General features: G+C 38.6%; 4 protein-coding genes across 7 annotated transcripts; 1 reads left to right on the top strand and 3 right to left on the bottom strand.

Annotated features, from left to right (window-relative positions):
• Positions 1 to 899: 899 nt before the first annotated feature.
• Positions 900 to 5,468, bottom strand: LOC110858809 (mitochondrial intermediate peptidase). 2 transcript variants are annotated; one of them, XM_022107694.2, is made up of 11 exons: positions 5,332 to 5,468; positions 3,938 to 4,195; positions 3,326 to 3,858; positions 3,052 to 3,240; positions 2,650 to 2,984; positions 2,531 to 2,584; positions 2,385 to 2,458; positions 2,212 to 2,311; positions 1,970 to 2,091; positions 1,666 to 1,902; positions 900 to 1,597 (listed from the first exon to the last, which is right to left on the bottom strand). In XM_022107694.2, the coding sequence occupies exons 2-11, from the start codon at positions 4,100 to 4,102 to the stop codon at positions 1,298 to 1,300; spliced, it is 2,109 nt and encodes a 702-aa protein (XP_021963386.1). In that variant the 5' UTR covers positions 4,103 to 4,195; positions 5,332 to 5,468; the 3' UTR covers positions 900 to 1,297. The 2 variants fall into 2 exon arrangements, with proteins under 2 accessions (XP_021963386.1, XP_035714804.1); XM_035858911.1 differs by lacking the exon at positions 5,332 to 5,468 and adding an exon at positions 4,328 to 4,480.
• LOC110858812 (RING finger protein 121) lies at positions 4,410 to 22,125 on the bottom strand. Of its 3 annotated transcripts, none has more exons than XM_035858914.1 (7): positions 21,802 to 22,027; positions 21,676 to 21,724; positions 21,091 to 21,416; positions 20,731 to 21,008; positions 20,546 to 20,647; positions 19,679 to 19,726; positions 18,580 to 19,600 (listed from the first exon to the last, which is right to left on the bottom strand). In XM_035858914.1, the coding sequence occupies exons 3-7, from the start codon at positions 21,360 to 21,362 to the stop codon at positions 19,242 to 19,244; spliced, it is 1,059 nt and encodes a 352-aa protein (XP_035714807.1). In that variant the 5' UTR covers positions 21,363 to 21,416; positions 21,676 to 21,724; positions 21,802 to 22,027; the 3' UTR covers positions 18,580 to 19,241. The 3 variants fall into 3 exon arrangements, with proteins under 3 accessions (XP_035714806.1, XP_035714807.1, XP_021963392.1); XM_022107700.2 differs by having other exon boundaries at positions 19,715 to 19,726; positions 21,802 to 22,024; XM_035858913.1 differs by lacking the exons at positions 18,580 to 19,600; positions 19,679 to 19,726; positions 20,546 to 20,647; positions 20,731 to 21,008; positions 21,091 to 21,416 and adding exons at positions 4,410 to 6,286; positions 6,378 to 6,480; positions 6,539 to 6,767; positions 6,854 to 6,928 and having other exon boundaries at positions 21,802 to 22,125.
• Positions 7,117 to 10,166, bottom strand: LOC110858811 (zinc finger protein 281). The gene is made up of 3 exons (XM_022107699.2): positions 8,496 to 10,166; positions 7,733 to 8,409; positions 7,117 to 7,613 (listed from the first exon to the last, which is right to left on the bottom strand). The coding sequence occupies exons 1-3, from the start codon at positions 8,708 to 8,710 to the stop codon at positions 7,363 to 7,365; spliced, it is 1,143 nt and encodes a 380-aa protein (XP_021963391.1). The 5' UTR covers positions 8,711 to 10,166; the 3' UTR covers positions 7,117 to 7,362.
• Positions 13,192 to 18,906, top strand: LOC110858807. Its single transcript, XM_022107693.2, has 7 exons — positions 13,192 to 13,623; positions 13,690 to 13,895; positions 15,044 to 15,290; positions 15,375 to 15,895; positions 15,963 to 16,193; positions 17,454 to 17,771; positions 18,234 to 18,906. The coding sequence occupies exons 1-7, from the start codon at positions 13,284 to 13,286 to the stop codon at positions 18,483 to 18,485; spliced, it is 2,115 nt and encodes a 704-aa protein (XP_021963385.1). The 5' UTR covers positions 13,192 to 13,283; the 3' UTR covers positions 18,486 to 18,906.
• Positions 22,126 to 22,351: the final 226 nt, after the last annotated feature.

Genomic DNA, 22,351 nt, shown 5'->3' with positions numbered 1-22,351 from the left:
CAGTAAAATTACTACCAATTTTTTACATAACGTTTTGTTAACTAGGTCTCAATTTACAATTTTGAAAGTCTTTTCTCTAAAAACCGAAAATCTGCGCAAAACATTTTTTGAATTCGATGACGCTGCAAACAATTTGAAAAATCTTATCTAAAAAATTTCGAAAACCATGTAGTTCTTTATCAGAACTTGCCAAAGTGATATCATTTTTTCGGTGTGTCTACCCCGAAAAATTTCAGCTTTATCTGATCAATTAAAAAAACAGCTATATAAAATTTCTAAAATCCTTTTAAGCTCATCCTCCATCCACTACAAATTTAATAATTGTGCATGAACCGATTTGAAAAAGGAGTTGAATTTTCAGGAATAAAAAAAACGTTTCGGTGAATTATCATCATCATCATCATCTCAAAAAACACGTTAATTCTACCCTTTTGGATTTTACTTTAGGTTAAAAGTTAACAAGTTACGTCGCATTTCACACTCTGATAACTCATCTCATGACTGTAATGCACTTCACGTTGAACATCTCTTCTTTACACACTTACTGGCACATATAAAACTACACTGACTCAGTCAGTGTATGTGTTTTTTTGCGGTACTCGGAAGATCAAGTGCAATATTTGTAGTATAAATGCTCCTTCTTCCTTAACGCAATTTAATCTCGGAGAATTCGACATGTGCGAAAATAAGATTTAAAATTAAGACCGTGTCGTGACACGACGCAAAAATTGACATGTCTTTATAATCATTAAGATCATGATAATTGTAATGTGAAGCTTTTATTAACTCCGGTTCGGTATCGCGGTCTTGAAAAAGAATAGGATGATGATGATGAATTGCAAGTGTTGATAATATTAAACATGTCAAGTAACACTTGTCACTCATACCTATTTTGGGACTCATTTTTTTTTTACTTGAAGACCTTTTTATTGTATTGTTTTGATCATTATATGTTAACGTTTAAAGGTGAAGTAGTACATAAATAATATTTTTATGTTGGGTATAAAGTACAAAATATTTTTGGTAATGTAAATGTTAATGCGGTACGTACACAGTTAGTAGAGAAGGAGGAAGAAGTATATGTATAGTTTGACACAACAGAGAATTTAAGGCTGCTAAATAAGGCTACATAAGTCGCGTTCCTACCAACAAATAGTTAATTACATATTATCACATATGGAAGCCAAACCAGTCACTCTTGATTGGACTATTTTACATATTTTTAGTCTAAATAACGCGAAAATTGCGTTATTATAATCTGTCCTGACTACGATGTATGTATTTATTGACCTTCTGTTTATCTAGCGTCCAAAAAATTGTCTAAGCGTTTCTGGTTCATGTCGAGGTCAATGGTTAAAGCCTGTGTGAGACTCTCGGGAGTGATTGCTTTTCCTAAAAAGTTGGAGACTAGTTGCTTCGCTGGGATTCCGCCGCCATGCGAGAGCACTTCGGACTTGTAACGTTCCCCGTTCGTCGCGTTGAAGGGATCTTCTTGAAAATATTCCAGCCAGATCCAAGACGCCACGGCACGAGACATGAGGTAGGAGTAGTATTTGGCACCATAGCCGACCAAGTGTGAAAAACGGAGGTGCCAGGCCTGCAAACAAATTATACAATTATGTATGCAATTAACTTATATACTTATTTGCATATCACAACCCTTACTGTATTATGAACGTAAGGAATCCCGTAAAATTTGGTGTGAACCTCTTCCATAATTTCAATAGTTGGTTTCTCGAGGGGGAATTTACCAGTGTGTAATTTTTGGTCTAGAGCAGCGTAAAAGTTTTGGATTTGCATTTCCGAAGCGGCAAAGACATGTTTTGCCATAGAATATTTCATCCGCAACTCTTCCGGCATGACTTCACCGGTCTGGAAGTGTCGCGCAAATGTGGCGAGGACCTATTATAATGTAATTAGTATATTTCATTAAATACGTAATATAAAATTACTAATAATCTCAACTAACACGAGGATCAGAGGCGAAATATTCCATCAGAATGGAGGGAACTTCCGCGAAATCAGTGGTACATCGCGTCCCTGTGACGTGCTGATATCTCGTCCTCGCCAACATAGAGTGGAGCGCGTGACCTATTTTGTGAAATTTCATAAACATATTTATTAATAATGCTGCTAAAGCTAATTTCACCAGTAAATATCTGCATACATATTTATCTATACAGAAAGGGCATTATTAAATGATTATTCTACCCATTTCGTGAAACAGATTGTCTACCATGGCTGGCGTAAGAAGTGAAGGGAGCGATCCGATTGGGGGAGGAAAATTAAGCATGAGGACGACAATTGGATTCTACACACAACAAATAAAGAAAAATTACAAAATGTTCTTCATTTACATATGTGACTGTTTGTTTTTCACCAACCTGATAAGTTCCATCTTCCAACTCTTTTCCTCCCTGAATAGTAAAATGACAGTCTTGATGTGGTTTCCCATCCCCTGTTGATAAATATTGTTTGATCGTATAGAAAAAAATCAAGGAAATTGGTAATTATAATTATAAATACTTACGTTCATAAAAGTCGCAGTAAATATCACCTAAAACTCCGTCAGTCTTGTGGACAACTGCAGCAATTAAATCACAATAATTAATAAATACTACTAATTTATGCACAGTAATAATTTCTCACCTGAAATCTTGTACACTTCCGGTGACCACGTCTCCCCGGGAAGAATTTCTTGTGGGACGAGTTCAATATTGAATAATTGCAACCCCAACAAGTTAAGCCCCTCCATGCACGCTCCAAGTGAGAGGTACGGCATGAAATCGTTTCGGTCAACGTTAAACAAGTTCTTTTTCGCTTCAACAGTGAGGTATGGAGGGTCCCAGACTTGTACGACGCTCTGTTTCATTTTCGACATTCGATAGAAATCTCGCTCCGCTCGTTGACCCAACTTGTCAGCCAAATGTTCTAAAAAGTTTGCGACGAGGGAAGGCTTCTCAGCGAGACTGCCTTGAAGTGCTCTGTACAAAAAGGAGAATTGTTTATCAAAAAGTCGTTACCAATTAATTATAAAAATTGATTATTTACCTGTGGGCATAACTCGGAAATCCACAAACCTCCGCAAGTTCGTGTCTCGCCGTGAGTAGATTAACTAAAAGTTCGTCCTGTTTTTGGTCTGGGTGCAAATAAACTCGATACGCTGCCTCCCTCGCGGCTTCCGATGTCGCATCCGAAAACAGTCCAGTTACTAAAATGTTTCCATTTTCGGTAGGAAAGCTGTAGTAGATATCATATATTTAATTTTTATTTGATTGAGTAAAAAATAAAGCACAATTTTACAGCGTAATGCACAATTACTCACAAAGAACGAATATTCGCCGGCAATCTGTCTTTACTAATTGCCGCTGGTCGCATAGCGTTCGTCGCAAACTGTTGTCCCGTGTATAAAATTAAATCATTAAGATAAACGACCCTTGATCTCTTCTCGGCATCCAGGTGAATCCCACTCTGTTCGAAATCGAAGAGAAAAAGTTGTGCGACATGTTCATCCACGGCGCTGAGTGGTTTCACATCCCTTCCTCCGGTCGACCCTTTGAGCGCGAGGTATAGGCTGCGGTCAGTGTTCAGCTTTTCTACAAGGCGACTCACCGAGAGACAAGCATCCTCTGCCGCACTACCGAAAAGTTCGGAGGGGTGTGCAACTCGGACAAATTCCGCCATGTCGGCCACTTTGCATAACGAGTTGGACAAGTGGTCAAATATTTCGACGAGTTTTCTCTTCCTATTGGGCGAGAGGCATTCTTTCACGAGGGTGTCGCATTCTAGGATTGCGCTTTCTTTGAGCAGGTGAAAACCGTTGGGGTCGCGAAGTTCTTCAATTCCAAAGAGGCCTTGCTATAGAATTAAATAATATTTAAACTCAAGTCATAATAATTAAGTAATCAATTATCTCACTCTAACTGCTACTACTCACCTTATTTAAAAACCCAGACAATTTTTTGGAAGGCTTCGAATTGAAAGAGGTCGCGAGTGGTGACCACGTCGTAAGATTTCGATGTGATCGGGACGAAAAAGAGATGAGATATTGTCGAAATAAGGCTAATTGACGACCGCGACAGCCATAAATGCTCGTCATCATGGATAATTGTAGTTTTATTGTCGTAGCACGATAAGATAACGTTCTTTGTCGTCTGTTTTCGGTCAAATGAATGGAATTACAGTGAATTACTACCTGAAATAGAACAAAATGACAAGATTCAGAGTAATTCAGACAAATAAATCATGATATGAAACCTAAAATCATGCCTTTCATTTTATTTTATTTTTAAATTACGACTTAATTTAAATGTACTTAAGGATATACCTCAGTAAAGTTATCACCCCATTATCTCCAATCAAAGTTGGACAAATGACTAATTTTGCAATTAAAACGCACAAATTACAACTTCAATTAACTAAATATATTTATTTCCCCAATTTGAGTGACAAGAGAGACGGAAATATTTACAAAACTATTCCATAATTCCATTAACCTTTATGTTTTGTAACTTTTTAAACTTTTTCGACACAAAAACAACAACACATCACTCACGACCCACAATTTACAAAATTATATAATAAACTAAACTATATGCTTATGTATTTAATCCATCCTGCTCAATAAATGCAAATGACGACTTTAGCAACTTAATTAATTAGTATTCAGTGAATTTTTAGCCACAGAGATCGATCATCATGTACATATCTGCACTTATCTATCGCTATCTATCCTTTTAATCTGGGCTCAACATCGATCGTAAATTTCGTAATCAGGTTAAAGTTAAAGAAACTTAATGAATCAAATTAATTATAACTTACTTAACGATATTGAACTTATCTACACTACACATACCCGCGATAACGCGTAAGTAATGACCAAACTCAAGGATTATATACAAAAACAAGGAAAGGAAAAACTGTGTCTCGTCTCTTTTTCATCCATCCAATAGAAATGTAACTAATCCATACAACTAGCCTTATCAACAAACATTAAGTTAAGATAACCTAATGCAGTATAATTATCGATTTGATCGTCAATCGTCCTCCTCCTCCTAATCTCTTTACTTTTCTTCTCTCCGAGGATCGAATGATGTCCACAAATTATCGATTTCACACAGTTAAGCCGGACCACAATGATAACCATACCACTTCTTAACTAAAACTGCAAGAGATTGCAACATAGTTGTTTTTCACTGCAATTTGTGCAATATTTAACTAAAATTAAGTAACTTTTAATCAAACTGAGTAAATCCCTACTCACGAACTAACAGCTGACCCAACAAACTTGCAAAAAATTTAGAATAATCTCCACAAAAATACCAAACTTACCGATAAGACCACGACCACCACGACAAGCCAGTTGTATGTATCACTCACTCAACTAATTATTCCTACTTTAATTAATAAAATATTTAACTAATTCCTATATTACTGCTACTGCGTCTTCTTCTCCTCTCTTTGTGCTTTTGTCTTTGTTTTTGTTACTGGATGTATTGCCACGCGTGCAACATCGAGTCAACCGAGGCCGAAAATATCAACCTCTCCACGCTTGGGTGAAACACAGCCGCCGTCACTCTTTTCGAGTGACCGTCGTGGACGAAAAGTGCGTCGACATCGACACCTGGTGACGACGACGACTGGTGGTCCACCCCCTGCAAAATATGCACCTGGCTGGAGTCCAGGCCAGAAACTAGGAAAACAGGCTCAGTTGAACTTCCCTGCTGAGAACTCGGGGAAAACTGAATGTTGAAACTGTCTCGGAGAACGCCACTTCCGGTTTTGCCGACATCGTCATCACCACTGCCCCCAAATACGACCGGCAGTCCGACCCTCACCCCAGGAGAGGGTTGTCTCACGTCAAACTTTTCATATCCGCCGTAAGAATCTAGAATGGCTACGGTGTCGCAGATGGTGTCAAAACTGAAGAGAATTTCGACCTCTGCTTTAGAAATTGAGGTAGATTTCGATGACGTGAATGAAATCGGAGATGACGACGGGGTCCGCAAATCGTGTAGGAGGACGACTCCATTATCTCCGAGGAAGAACATGGTCTTGTTTTCTAGCAGTTTAATTTTCGTGACCTTTTCTCCGAGAGAGATTGATGAAGGGAGAGCATGTCGAAGTGGAACTGGGGGAGAAGCAGAGTTCAAATCCCATTCTTGGACGGAGGATGATGTTCCGAGAAATAGGGACGATTCCGTCGTGGCCAGAATTCCAAGAGATTGTTTTGCATGAAGATCAAGAGAAGGTGAGACGGGAAGTTTGCAAAATTCTTTAATCACGGCTAGAAAATCATGGAAAAAATTGTTAATTAAGTACTAAATTGATTAACTCCACAATTTCTACCTAAAGGAAATGAATAATTCATTTCTTACCACAATTCTCATCCCCGAGTTGGTAAAGGGTCACAGAATTCTCGCCTCCTTGCGTGCACGCTACGACAGATCCAGAACAAGAAGACGATTTCACAGGTTTTATCTACAATAATTAATTACTCTTACTCCTGATAACCTCTTATCGCCGCTTTTTTACCCACCTGTAGAATGTTGCTGGATGCATAGCCCCCACTCACAATTTGGAAATCTCGATCCTTGCACAGCCCTTCTTCAATATCTTTCGGGAACAATTTCGGGGGTAGGGCCAACTGCAAAATTTCCGTCTTTTTTGAGTAAGGTTGACATCCACTCAAACAAATGCTCATCTCGTCAATCACTTCGAAAACGTCGGCTGGAAATTCTAATTCGAACATGTACAAGTTGCTGTACCTGTGCAAGTAAAAAGGCGAGATAACTTTTAAATTTTTAAGTCCATGAAATTTAAAAAAAACTTCAGTATATTATGTATATCTCACTTTTTCATGGAATTATAAATCCATTCGTCTCTGTCCTCCTCCAAAATCTTAGGCTCCATTGTTATCCACCAAATACTAGAAAAGAAGAACACAAATTTTTAGAATTTTGATAAATGAAATATGCATTTAAAATTTCCACTGCATTTCCTCATAATTTCTGCCCCATAAGTCTAGTAAACTCTCATGCTTTATACATATATTTTCATGAAATTATGAACTCTCAGTCTCAATGTAATGCAAAATAAAAACACAAGGACGCCTTCTTTTTTGTTTGCACAAAAAAAATATTTTTTATTTTTTTAATATTTTATAATGCACTAACATACTAGAAATTTTGAATAATAGAAACATACGTAAAATCCACAAAAGTAGATTAGCAAAATTAGATCTTCCAACTGCATGCTTTTATATTGTGAATAAATTAAGCATTACTCAAGATACATAAAAAAATATCAATTAAATTGAAGTCACTACATCGTCAACCAAATCCAGTCCAAATCTTATGGTTTTTACATGCAATCTTTGTACTGTTTGCTCACTCTCAGTTTCTTTGGTAAGTAGTGAACTTTTTCCTTATCACAAGAGTTATTTCCTCTTTTAAGCACCTTCTTGTTCGTTGTGACTTCTTCGACAAACCGTGGTGGTGGTGGCCCATTTAAGAAGAACCCATGTAAAAAATAACCCGGAACTTGTCCATCCGACTTGAAAATCCGGCGTGTCTCCTCCCTTGGGAGACGCAAATCCAAGCACTGCTGGTGTCCTGTAACCGATAAAAAAACAATGTAAGTACTGTAAAATCTAAATGAAAAGTATGTAGGATATAAAACCACTTGTTTTAAACAAGACAAGAAAAATTGAGACAAAAACTGAGACTCATACCTGTCATCACCATTCCCATCCCATTCAAGCCTTGCTGTTGCTGCTGCTTTTGAGACAAGACCCACGAGCTGCAAGAGAAAAAGTTAGAGCCCAGCCCTTCCCTTTTCCAGACTGGTGGTGAATGCCGTGTCGAATTGGACACATTTATTGTGTCCTCGTTGTTTGCTGGTGACGGAAGGACAATTTCCGGGGGTTTGTGTAGCATGGAGTCAATTGAGTGACTGATGAGCGGGGGCAAGGGCGAACTGTCGTCTTTTGGGGAATTTACCACCACTTGTGGTTTCGGAGGCTCGTTCCCGGATGACCCAGACGCCACGGAGAGAAAGTGACGAGACGAGGACGGAACGACCACTTCTTCTGGTTCTGGAGTCACGATTGATCTGGAGGATGACCCTGAGGCCACGGAGAGAAGAGGATGAAGAGTCGAGGTGGCATGGACCATTTCTTGTGGTTTAATGAGCATGTTGTGGACCTTTTCCCCATGTCGCTGGACGTTCCCCTTGCTGATGGACCTGTATATGCACAGGGTACAACCCCATGGCTTTTTTCCCGAGTGGGTCAACTGGTGTCGCAGCAATAGCGCATTCCTGGTGAACTCCTTGGAACACGTCGTACACTTGTAACCATTCTTGTGGACGGTTTTGTTGTGGTGGGTGAGGTTAAACTTTGTAAGAAACCTGGCAAAAAAAGAATTAACAGGACAAAACACTAATTAGTTAACCCTTCACAAATTGTACACACATTTACTCCACTGCATTCTTACCTCTCTTCGCAACAGGTCCGGGCAGCCTCCAAAAGTTGGTGCATAGTGGCCAAGTGACGCTTAAAATTGGAATTTTTGTCCGTCCGATACCTGCAGGAGTCGTGCATGCAGATAAGCATCTCTTTTCCCGTCTTGGGATTGAACTCGATTCGATAAGAGTCCACCGGGAGTGCGAGGATGACCGAATTTTGACGCGTCGGGACCATTATCACCATTTATCACTGCCCACTTCCTCTCTAAATGCACTGCTTCTAGCTTATCTTAACTTAGAGTCACTAGCAATTGACTATTGTGTCACTGTATGTATTAACACGAGACTATGAAAGTTTCAAATTTAAAGGAACGGTGAGGAAAGCGAGACAAAATTGTAACTTGGAGAGGAGACTTTGCTGGAGAAGTTGACAGGTGAAGAGTCAATGGGATAATGCTGCATGAACTCCAGCTCGTCCCTTAAAGTCACCTCAATAATTCCAGTGGTTGAATAGTGAGATACGTAGAGGGAGAAGGAAGGCACACGCTAAAAGTGTCATATCTCGTATCTTGTCTTTATGTCCAAAAAAAGACGATATGAAAAGTTATTTAAATCTCAATCCCTGGAAGGCTCACTCGGGAAGCATTAACCGGATTAAGTAACTCCTGGTCATTTTTAGATTTGCTTCTCAATTTCCTCATCGAATAATACCCATCCATATGTATGTCATACAAATTACATTTTCATGACCGGCTCTCCTCCGTCCCGAACGTATGTACATATTTATGCCCTGCCAAACCAAACAGATACGAGGACCGTGACAACTAAGGACGAATTTAAACAGTGACATGGAAAATGTGCCATTATCATCGTCACAACCACAACTCTGATGCAGATGAGAAACCTAAATTTCTCTCTAATCTGCTTGCAATGGGACATATGTCATCTCTTTCCCTCGATATCTATCTATTAGGGCAGAAAATGGTGCAATGTCACCACGAACGAGGAGACTTAAGTAATGACACGAGACGACATTTGTCAAGCGGTGACTGGACAGTGGTCAATTTGCTCGCCCATCAAATCCCCAGCACACGACGGAGACCACCGACAACAAAAGGAAGCCACCGACCAAGAAGAGGGACATTTACATGACAGGATGACATCGCTCTAATGGCAGTGACCACCACCTGGAATCACCTGCCGCCAGGCCCTCCACTATTCCGCAGTATAATTAGCGTCCTTCTCCTCGTTCGAAGGGATTATAAAAATTTCAGAAATTTCTACAACCTTCGCACTCCAAACTGCGGCATAAGGGGTTAAAATCGTCCAAGAAATCACAAGATTTCATCGTCGCAAAAAATCATTTAATCGACAAAAATCGAATGTACTATAATCCACAAAACTCTCATTTAATCGCCAAGTTTGCATTTGCGTTATTAATAGCTCCTTGTTGGTTTTCTTCCTCTCTTTCTCTCCACATTCCCATTGTTGGGCATTGCTACACCTTGACCAAACTCTCCACATTATTGAAATCCACTAATAGCCAGTCATGCCCCAATAAGTCAAACCCTTTTTCAGGCTCCTGGACTGAAAAATCAGTGAAAATCTTAATCCTCTCGACCACTGACTGCCTCATTTATCACACTCATTACATTTTACACACTTTAAACTCCGGGGTAAATTCGGGATGAAAATAAAATAATTTAGATAAGAAAGAAATGTAAAGCACATGTACATAGATAATTAAATATGTATCCATCATCCTTGATTCACTGAAGGTGAATCATCATCTTTTTGCAATGTAAATATCATCGGGAGCACAATATAATTCATCCAATTTTATTTATGTACTTGATCAAACCAGAACTAGCAAAATGATGCAATTAATTAATGACCCAAATCGTAAACCTCGTAAACAATTCCGAATCTTATTAAACAGTGACCAGGCGCACGTACCAATTCAATTTATTGCATGTAATCAATCCAGGAAATTTTGTCCATCTTACGTACATATTCGCTTAATTAAGACTAATTTTATATAACTTGGTCATTTATTCAACGCATTATTATGTATGTACATATTTCACCCAATTGCACAATAATAACTAATAAACCACGCATTATGCACAAGTAACATGCACCACACACAGCTTTCTTAATAAAAAAAGGACACATCAAAAAATTAGAGCAATTTCCCTCAAGGTTATTTGTCCTTGTCGAAAAAGAAATTCCTGGATTCAATTGGATTTGCAAATTCGTCAATTCACAAGAAGCTGAATATGTGTATACATTCATGACGGCGAAAAGTTAATGATGCATGCGTACAAATGGAGGCCCATTAATTTAATCGACTTCAAATTAATTAAGACATCTCGACACATGTACTCCACATCGTAAAATAATGAACCTTTAACAGTTATGGACAAAACTAAAGAGTGAACATTTAACTTTAAATGTCAGATTTGAGAATTTATGGCATGTCCACTTTGCCCTTTATGCCCCTTTTATAATACCAACGTTATAATTAATGCCATGCCCAAAATGCCTGACATTTATTTTCATGGTGCACTATTGTCAGATTTGAAAAGCCAACATATTCAAAATATCAGATCCTTTTCTCTCTGATTCCGCACAAGCGAAAAAAAACATGACACCATTTTTTTGCACGCACAATCTCAACAAAAATATTATTGTCGTTGCTAAAAATTAAAAAAAAATGTGGACTAAGATGATCCAAGACATTTCCATTTATCTCAATTACGTAACTTAACCAACTTTGTATGCATGTATAACTAGTCAAGGAAAGAATTTACGGAATGCATCATCATCGTCGTGGTCGTCCATCGTCATCATCCATTCATTTCCATCCCTCCAAAAAATCATCACATTGCTAACGACTATCTCCTCTCCTTAAAGTGGATCAAATTTCTGCAACCACAAAATAACCAGCTAATAGAATTAGGAAGATTATACCAACTTGATGAATGGCATGGCGCCGGCTGGCGTTACATACGTTCGGCGCCATCAACTCATCCATCTCACCAAAATAGCGAATAGTAGCAAAAAATAAAAACTGGGACACAAAAAAATGGCACAATTCCCCCCATGTCCGGTCACACAAGTCACATTCAGAGCATGTTATTGAGGTTAAAAGATGGATGGAACAAAAAGGTGTCCCGGTGAGAAATTATGCATAATTTGGGCAATTTGCCATACTCGCTCCGGGTCTCAGGCTTATCTGGTCGGGAAGACAAGGAACTTTTGGAGGGTAAAAAACAGGCTGGACAAACACGACGGACTTTTGAGTTTAATTGTTCTCGTGCGGACAATCCAGTCGAGCCCAGGGTCCAGTATCCTATTGTTGACCAATTCTAAGTAAGTACATGTTTATTTCTGGCTGGTGCTGGCCAAGCTCCTTTTTTTTGTTCTATTTAAGTAAATACGTCGGCTAGGCTGAACAGACGGATTTTAGATGGCTTGTGTCCTATGGATTTTCAGGCAGGTGGGATTCTTACTTAAGTGTGTAAAGGGTTCCTTCCGTCTGAAGCTTATAAATTATTAATCCGCAAAGGGATTAAAAGGGTATGAAATGTTTGCGTATGTAAATGTACATACATGAATTTTGAGACGCTTGAGAAAATAACTTATACAAACATTCTGTTGGAATTCGACCAGAAAAAATTCTCAAGTACCTAAAAATACAATGGATTTTCCAGTGAAAATAACTTATAATTAAAAATGACTCTTTCCAGAAAAGGGAAACGAATGAAATGAAACAAAGTTTTTTTCATTTTTACTTTTTACATTAAAAACACTACACCTTTTTACGAGAAATTTTCTGAATGATGATATGATTTGGAAATTAAGTAAACTAGCTAATAAATCTCATGCTGAAAAAGATTACCAATTTTGCTTACTAAACAATTCTTCAAAATAAAATGGAAATGAATAAAATGCATAGTAAAATAGTAAAAGAGACTCTAATTTCTCCCAGTTTTGGACAATACTCTCCAAAATTTCGTAAAAAGTATCCATCATCATAACCCCTAAACTTTAGGGCCTAAAGAACCTTATTATCAGAAAAAACTTCTCCAAAAATTATACAAGACTCTCATCACGTCTTCAAATTCCAAGATTCTTCCAAAATTATAACGACCAACACGATGACGTGTCTGTCTACCTACATTACAACTTCAACTTCAATCCCTACAAAAAACAAGTGTAACTTGACAAAAACCTAATTCCATCCCACCCAAATAATTCATAATTCATTTCTTCCCAAAAACACCCTCTTCGTCGCCTTCTTACAAATTATTAATGTACCCAACACATCAATCCAAAAAGAAACACGTATTTTTTACGACGTGACGCAATTCCGATAAAAGACGAGAAGCGCATCTCTCCCATAAACAACATGACGATTACGACCAATATCTCATATCCGTACAAATTATTTATGAATCCAAACCACTCACTCACTCCAAACCAAATCCATCCATGATCTTCCCCCAACTTATCTGCACCACCATAATACTCATTGAAACTTCTGCTCTTACTACTTCTGTCACTGACAAAGTGAGTGATAAAATGTGTGCAGAGTTAACAAGTCAGTTAAAAGTTAACTTAACAAGCAAGTAGCAATCCCGAGTCTATACATACATATCTGCGCTCGAATAAGTGGTTAACTATGTTCTCGTGTCCCCCTATAAATAAGACCGATGAGATGAGATGATCCTCCACATGAAGAAAAATCTGGTGAGACACGGGCGTCTCAGTCTTCCTCCAGACACTACACGTTACACAGCCAAGCCACCAAAATGACCGCAGATTTTACACAGATTCTCATGGCTCATAACAACAAGAAGGAGAAGGGGGGCCTGCCACCACCTCCCCCTGAAAACGGTACCCACCCACAAGTCATCACGCTACGCAAGGCTTCCTCCTCCTCCTCCCCCCCGAAATACGTCTTCCTCACCGTCTTCATCTTCATGGTGGGCCTCACCGTCGTCACGATGGGACTCCTGGTCAAGTGTGTGGACCGCTTAGACCGTTATCAGGACAAGTTGGACCGTTATGAAGAGAAACTAAGTCAAAATGAGAGACGTGTCACACTCCTTGAAGGGGATTTAGAACGTTTCATTAAACATTTGTTGCACGGTTGGTAAAAAATTGGTCATATTTATCTACAAATTGGTCATTTATTATACATCTCCGCTTTTTCAGACCCTGACGAAGACGAGCTCGAGTACGAAACCCGAAGAGACAGCGACATTTACGAGGATGACGAAGAAGACGTCGTTGACGAAGAGGAGGAAGACCATCTCCCCCCCGGATTCCAGGTACCGAAAGGATTTCACAGTGAGGAGGACAGCGTCGAAGATATCCTCGTCCGAGTGGGAGGAGAAGGACAGGACGATGGACAATATGGGGTAAGAAAAACATTTCTTTTTTACTCTCATCGTCACGTGACCAACACGACGATAAGTCATGAGACGACACGGATAACCGTGTCATGTATCCTCGCTCGGCTATGAAAATCGTTCATGCATCCTGTTTACACCAAAACAACGTAAGCATGTCAAATGTCAGTATGTACGTATGTAAATGTACGTAAGTATGTATGTAAATATACACGTATGTACGTACGTACAGCATTCCAACTTTTGGACCAATTGCCAAAAAAACCTCCATGAAATGAGTTTAGTGACCGTGAAATGAAATATCAGTCACATTATTGCAAAAACCAAGGCATAAATTTTTAGGGGCTACGATTAACCATTTTTTGCATCTGAATGGAAAATCATTCCTCATTTTTTAATGGGTCTATTATTTTTTTTTGAAACTCCGAAATCCGATCCCGTCTCGGGTCATTCATTACTAAATGCATAAACCAATTTATGAAAAAATCATTCCTCAGGAACATCATTAAATACATATTTTTTTAAATTCAAATACCCGATCGCGTCACAGGTCGTTAAACACACAAACAATAAATTTTTGATTAGGTAAGTAAGTCTGGAAGATTTATTGCAAATTCCGTTCCCACGAGGAGAGGAGTGATTTTCCATTCAACTAAATATTTCGAGTACTTATTTATTAGTGATTAGCTCTGAAATGAAACATGAGCTCAAATTGAATTGAATTGAATCGACGCTTACTTAAACACAATAATTGTCTGGCTACATATGTCTATGTGTAAAGTGAAAAATATGAAATGTGATACCACGAGGCTCACTCATTCTACGTGGAGACAGACGCTAATACATTTTTTTCGAGACTTGTTGACTTTACTTAGCAAAGTATGTAATCCAACACCGAGCAGATTTCACCGCTGCAGATTTTAGCAGGCTGAAGAATTTTGCATAACCTTTGCCTTGACCGCAAGAAAAGTCAGTTCATTTCATGATGTGAAATCAATTTAATCCAAAAATTATGCATAACACATGCCCACCGTGTAATACGTAATGGTAATTTGTGTCGATTAAATAAATCCATGATAAAATTGAAGGGCAAGCTTATGTCACTTATCGAACATGACAAATTATGACATTTTTTGACCCTGTTGATAATTCTGTAGAAAGTCGAGCTCGAAAAGGACGAAACTACTCCTTCTCATGCAAAAGAGGGTGTGAAATCGAGGAGAAAGCGACAAATCGCGTTTCCAAACACGCCCACCTTTGGCCCGGAAGTGGAACGGACCGAGTCTGGAGTGCCAATTGTGGAGGAAAGCTATTTGACCAGCTCCGGCGTCACGGCACGATATCCTTCTTCCAATTCACGCCGTGGAGGAGACAACCAAGCGTTCAGGTTGTATCAGAGTTTGGGTATGGCAATCATATTAAAATCATAATAATTTCAAAATTTCGTGAAATTCTGTACCAAAATTATTTTCAACTTTTACAAAACAGGAACTTCATCCCGACCTTCCCACCGGAATTTCGACTCTCCAAATACCAATCGTCAACCAGAATCCTCCACCTCATCGTCCACATTGCTTCCACACCATCAAATCTCTGCGGCATGGTCAGAACCATCTTCTCCCCAACCACGATCAAGACTCCAACTCAAATCTGGCGATAATTATGCCTCCACTTCCGGAGAGAGCACATCCTCCCCAGCACGATCACAATCTAGTCGACGATCCCAGCACTACACTTACCCCGGAAGAGGAGCATCCTCCTCCACCCCAAATTCTCACACGTTCATTTCCTCCCCTTCTGGAAACTCTGGGGCGACCTACCACCGAAATTCACGTGTTCCCTCGACCGGCGACTATTTCTACCCGGGCGGATCTACCACCACCACCTCACCCACAAAAACGTACAGCTCTTCCGCCAACGCCCACCGCGCCGTTAACGACGAAGCTTCCTCCACTCTCGTACAATATCCACCCCTCAGAAAGCTGAACGTGGGCAATGGAGAGGGCGAAGTGAGTAAAAATACTATTAAAAAACCAAGATAACCCATCCGATAAGCTACATATTTTTATATTCTAGGTAATTGCTCGCGTCCTCCAAACCGATCGTGACGATACCGACAACAATTTCGCATCTGCCAACCTCGGCGAATCTGAGGCCTCCTCATCCCGCCGAGTTTACCGGGGTCGCCAAAACCAGACCCCACTCACCCCCACGAGTACCGGACAGGGACAGGTCACCTCCTCCGCCCACACGGCGTCGTACTCCGGTCGTCCCAGGAAGTACGGGACTGGTGGATACCGCAACAGAGTAAATAGAACAAGATCATCCACCACCACGACTACTGCTTCACCCCGCACGAATAGTTATGATGATGATAATGAGCATGCCGCCCCTTTTACCAAGTATTACTCCACCACGTCCTACGACGCCGAGGGGACGAATAATGTTACCCCTGCGCCGCGAAGAAGAAATTCCCGACAGCAGCGAATCCAGTCGATGGAATCGTTCCTCTCGCAGCAACAATTTTATGGGGATGACGACCCAAATGGAAATCAGATCCGGGCCCATTAATTAATTATACTTGGTCACTAATTATTTACTAACCAACTTACTTATTCTCTTTGCCTCCTCTTCAGTATACAACTAATCAATCAACCAGCCATAGTACAACTTCCGGTTTGAATTACTTACTTTATGAGATAAATATTTACTATTTTACTGTGTACAAAATATATCTACTTCCAGTTTGCATGCGTTACATAAATGTACAACTTTTCCTTAGAAAGAGAGTCAAATAGGTCACAAACAACTTACTAAAATATGCACCAATTTTTTTAACAAGTTCGACTAAAATCTTACTTATCTTCACACCAAAAAAGTACCTGCTTATCAACAATTTGCAATCTTTTCATTCCATCATCCTTACAAAATACTTAGAAAATGTGTTACTGAATCTCAATTTTATTTCTTAATTATTTTCATTTCAAGTTTTCTTTTCTTGTTTTTTATTTTATTTTTAAACGGTGCTGAATAATAAATAAGAGTGCGTGCGAGTACGTGAAAAAATGGCAATTTGTTTTCCATCTTTTGAGATTTTGGCAAGCGCAAAATTAAATTCAATTAGAAGATGAACACAAATCAGGGTAGAGCAGATGAGTCATCAAACTCATTTTCATGGGTGACTGACTTGACCTAAATCAAGTGGCAGGTCCATTTTTTTAAAAGCTTGTTGACTGACCCAATTTCAAAATAGGATTGACCTTGACCTACTTAAACGGACTTGTTATTTACGCATGGAAATAATATTTATCTGTGAATGTGGGTGCACGTGCGGCATAGCATGGCAAAAAAATAAATGGATACAATTTTGCATGAAAAATAAAACATTGCCAAAAATCAAGATTAGCTTACTCATCCGCTATTTTGCTGACTTTCTCCATCACACAATTTGCCTGAGCATGTGCAACAAAATATGGTAAAACATAATCACAAACTTGTAAAAATTGAATTTTTGCAAAACTGTTGCAAAAAAACTTCTTCAGAAATGTTTTGCCCACAAATTTTCAGGACCAACTGTACGATTCTTCCGGAGAAGTGACCGTGACGAAGGCGGAGGCGTATGTCGAAGGGCCCAAACCCCTGGCGGCCCATTATGTCGCGGACGTTTCGAACTACACCACGGCGCACAAGCATTACGACGGAAATGGAAGGTTACGAAATGCCGACGGGATTTTTGAAGCTTGGCGACCCGCGGACTGGATGACCGTCACGACGGCGAATTCCGAGGGAGCCGCGGCTACTGCGAGCGGATCGAAAAGCTTCGTACTTTCGCCGAATGGGGTCCTTACGGTCAAAAAAGCTGGGCTGTACTATATTTATGCACAGGTATGGAAAATATGGAGATAATTTGACAATAGGCTAATATTTTTTTCCAAAATTCACAAATATTTGTGAAACAAATGTTTCATGGAATTTCAATAATTTGCAAACAAATTAGATCTGATCTGAACTTAATTTGGGCCCAAACTTCAGGCATATCTATTTGCAATCACAAAATATCCATAATTCAAACTAATTATTTTGGCATTTAAACCTTGCAAAATTAGAAATGTCTGTAATCATCAAATCTTTGTGCAGTTCAGCGAACGAAACATTTCAAATAATTCGCAAATGGTGTCAAAACTTTACAAAAGTCAAACTACAAAATTACATTCCCCAAAAATTCATCTCATCGAGTTAATTACTTTTCTAATTCGAAATCCTGACCAACATTTTAATTTTTCGAAACCAAATACAAAAACTCTTCAAAAATCGATATGAAACTTTCATTTTTTTTTAAATCTGCAGATCCACTACCTCGACGAGCACGACATTAACGGTTTCATAGTCCAAGTGAACACTGACCCTTTGCTGCAGTGCACCACCATGACGGAGACGTACAATTCGGGGTCAAAGTCCAACTCGTGCTTCACCGCGGGCATCCACTATCTCAAGGCGGACGACCGCATCACCATCAAAGACATTGAGACCAATCGGTACTCGATCTTCAAGCCGGAAAAGTCGTTCTTTGGTCTCATGAAGGTCGGCGCTGTTCCGTAAAATACTTTCAATTAATTTGCATAATTACACTTAATTGGGAAATCAACCTTCGGTTCCAAACCGTAAACAACTGCCCGTAAATTCATTCCAGTAATTTAATTGCACGTATTCCGTGTTTATTTTATAAATTAATCCTTGTGTGATAAGCAAATGTTATCAAGTTATATATTTACAGCATTATTTAATATCTATGAGTTAACTATAATTAAACTAAATAATTATACCAACATCATATTGTAAAAATCATCAATACTTTTTTAACTTGATCGACAAGTTCGTTGTGTGCGATTTTGACAGATTATTACATTACCAAAGTCAAAAATAGGAACCAGTGACAATGACCCCTGACCCACAAAAAAAGCTGATTTGTTTCGTTCCACTGCTACTATTTGTGTAAATTTATAATAAATTATTAAATTAACAATGTATGACCCATAACAATTAATTGCGGCAGTCAAATAACTTAACACAAAAATTACATCATCATCACAGAAGGTACTTAACAATTAAGGAATAATTATAATTGACAGGAATGAGTAATTAATTCGTATTTAATTGATTATTATTGTGCATCCGGACAAAATGATGGCCAATTTTTGCTAAATTATAAAATGACTAATTGGCTTTGACAAGGATCATTAGGCTCTTTTTCAATTAACTATCTTCTGACTTTGTCAACCTCTTTAGTCTGGCTAAGAAGATTTAAATTAGTGAATATCTTATATAATTATTAGGACAATTACAAATCCACTAATTTTAATGCAACCCTAAAATCCAGTTTATCCCCTGGACTAGAAAATAAATTAAAGGCTGCCAACACACCAACCATCGTACCCAGTCCAACAATTGGCCGTAAAGAAGGTGTGGCTTCTCCCAAAAGTTATTCACCATCCGTTTCAAGTCCACTTTCTCATTGCAGAAGGGACACGTCTGCTTTTTCCCTACGATGCACCACCCTCGGATACAAAACTCGTGAAAGACGTGGTTGCAACTGAGGCGGAACGTATCCTCAAGGACGCCTTCTTCCTCCTCATTTACGAAAATTTGATTTCCGCAAATTGCACAAATCTTTTCATCTGGCGTTTTCGAGGGGAATCCATCCTTTGAATAGTAGCCTGACAAAATTGGCAAGAAATAATTGCAATATAGAAATAGATAGGGAGGAAATTTAGCCAAATATCGCAAAAACTAACCAATCTTCACGGTGTATATTAGTATAGTAATCTTACCAATTTTGACGGCTGTAAAATCAAGGGAAAAATAATTATTTTATTTTCCCCGATGTAGATTCGGATGATATGAAGTTTGAAGATATTAATTTTTAAATAAGTATTTTATATATTGTACATAAGGGTGTCCCAACTTTTAAAAAAAATCGCTTTTTCCGCTCACGATTTTTTCGCTCTTTTTGTAAACCGCACTGCGCATGCGATTCCGATCTTTTTTTCCGCTTTTTCTGCTCAAAAATAAAATCTACTTTAAGATGATTTTTTCGCTCTTTTTACTACTTTGAGTGAAAAATCAGTCTCTCAGAGACATGTTTAAGGGGACATCGCCCGATTTTGATGCCCTATGGAATATATTGCAATATCAGGTGAGTGTATGAAAAGTGAGGAAGGATTTTATTCCATTGCCCCACCTGCGCCCGCCACACCCCCTGAAAAGCATTGCAACCACTAAAACTACCGCATTCAAACCTTTGCCAAAAATCCTATTTTCATCCCATTTTGGTAATTTTTGGATTTACATGATCTTAGATAGTTGTTTTATCATATCCAACATGAAGCAAATTTAAATTTTAAAAGAAACTCGAAAGTTTCCTAACCACCCATTCTCTGCTCCTGAGTATTCAAGCGATAAAAAATCGGGACAGTCAAGTATTGAGCGAAAAAAGCGGATTTCAGATTTTTTTTAGCTTTTCGCTTTTTCAGATCTTTTTTACAAACTTGGGAGACCCTATAGATGATATGTTCCTCATATCCATCTTTGTAAAATTTGATTATTGTAATGCTCATGTTAAAGGATAAAGAGAATGGTGAAGAAAAAAAAATAATATTTACCCATCAAATCGGAACAAATTTCTGCCAAATCTCTGCCCAACACGCCGTAATAAAGCCCGTAAAAGATGAGCATTAGTGCGCAATCCATCCAATTATTTGGAGCTGTAAACACCAACAACCAATTTATATATGTTTGAGCAGAGCATGAAATCTTGACCTAACTTTCAACCCTATCATGCACTCACCGGCACCGAAGATGGCATTGAGCCCCATTATGGTCGACATCATGACGAGATAGCCCGCAATTCCCATGCCATAAGAGAACTTATGAATTAAATAGAACCATTTATACACAAGGCGTGGTGTCGAGCAGGATAACGGCTTTTCCATCGCTTTCCGTACAACGACACCCGTCAGGACGGTGAAAATGCACCACGTCACGATAAAACGATACCAAAGGTTGTACCCACTGAAGCAAATTGGCACTATCCACATTCCCAAGAGGGTGAGCAACATGTACGACCTGAGATCACAAGAATATGAATGAATCAAAGAAACAAGCCTAGCCATAAAAAATGGTCAAATCTACACATCCATCCACCCACCTATAATGCCTCTTTTTCCACTCTACCAATATAATTTGGGCAATTAGCAAAGTCACGATGAGAATTATAAACATCTCTGCATGCATTTGTTCATGACCCTTGTGTTTCTCGTGAAATTGCATATGTTGCTTTCTCAATTCTTCTTGTGGGGTGAGCTCACGACGGAATCGGATATCTTTAGCTTTCTCTTGACGTGCCATTTCTTCCATGAAATCCATCGGATCTTGGTCGTCCATGCCATTATTATTCAAGGCATGAATATCATCCCCCATCTTTATTAGTGGTGATGTTTTTTTCTCTGATTAAGCCCAAGGAATCCAGACTCACTGAGGAGAATAACAAGTAATTACCATCAAACCAACAACCGATTTAACCACGGAACAATTTTTACAGGGAGATAGAAGAGTTTAATGAAATGATGATGACTAATTTACGACTGATAAGGAAATAATCACACGAAAGTGCATAAACCTTATCCTGCTTCATGATAAGGCACAAATTTCAATTTCTCGTCTGATGATGATGATATAATGATATGATAAAAATACCGTATTTTACAAGAAAATTGAAACAGATTAAGCTTACCTTTGGAACTTAGAGTTGTAGTGAGTCCTACTTGGTTTACTTGATATTTCTGAAAAATTATGACAAATGTTTTGCACCGTAAATGTATTTTTAATTAATTTTAATTTTAATGAATCCACTATTTACCTTCCGCCCAGCAACGAGAAACTCTATTCTTTCTGCTTCACGTTGACATTTTTCTGGTGTGTTATATATTGTTTACCTCTCGCTATGTGATTTAATGATAGCCGAGATGATAAGCAATTATCCACACAATAATTAATTACAATTACTCATTACTTTACTACTAGTAAGTAAATGTGAGTCCGATCGGCAAACTGAATCTGGTCTTGTCACTCGGTTTTTGCGACTCGAGCCACACTTTCGAGGCACAAAGAGACAGCTTCAATTTAATAAAATAATCGTAAAATTAATTTCCAAAAAAATTCCAAAATTTCAAATTTTTCAAATAAGTTTGAAAAATTACATATATGTAATTTGTCAAGTAATCTTAAGCCTGAATTTTGTTTTGCTAACATTTAATCACGGAAATTTTAAAGATTATGTTCCGCAGATTTGCAGATTTTTTGCATGTTGGTAATAAATCTCATGAGAAGATCTGGTATAAAGTCAGGCTTGGAATTTTGCAAGGCATACTAGTACAAAATCATGCAAAAGTTTCATGACATTCGCAAAA

Source organism: Folsomia candida, unplaced genomic scaffold (assembly GCF_002217175.1).
Source record: "Folsomia candida strain VU population unplaced genomic scaffold, ASM221717v1 Fcan01_Sc022, whole genome shotgun sequence".
NCBI lineage: Eukaryota > Metazoa > Arthropoda > Collembola > Entomobryomorpha > Isotomidae > Folsomia > Folsomia candida.
The sequence above is the reverse complement of the archived record's forward strand: the minus strand, read 5'-3'. Positions and strand labels throughout refer to the sequence as shown.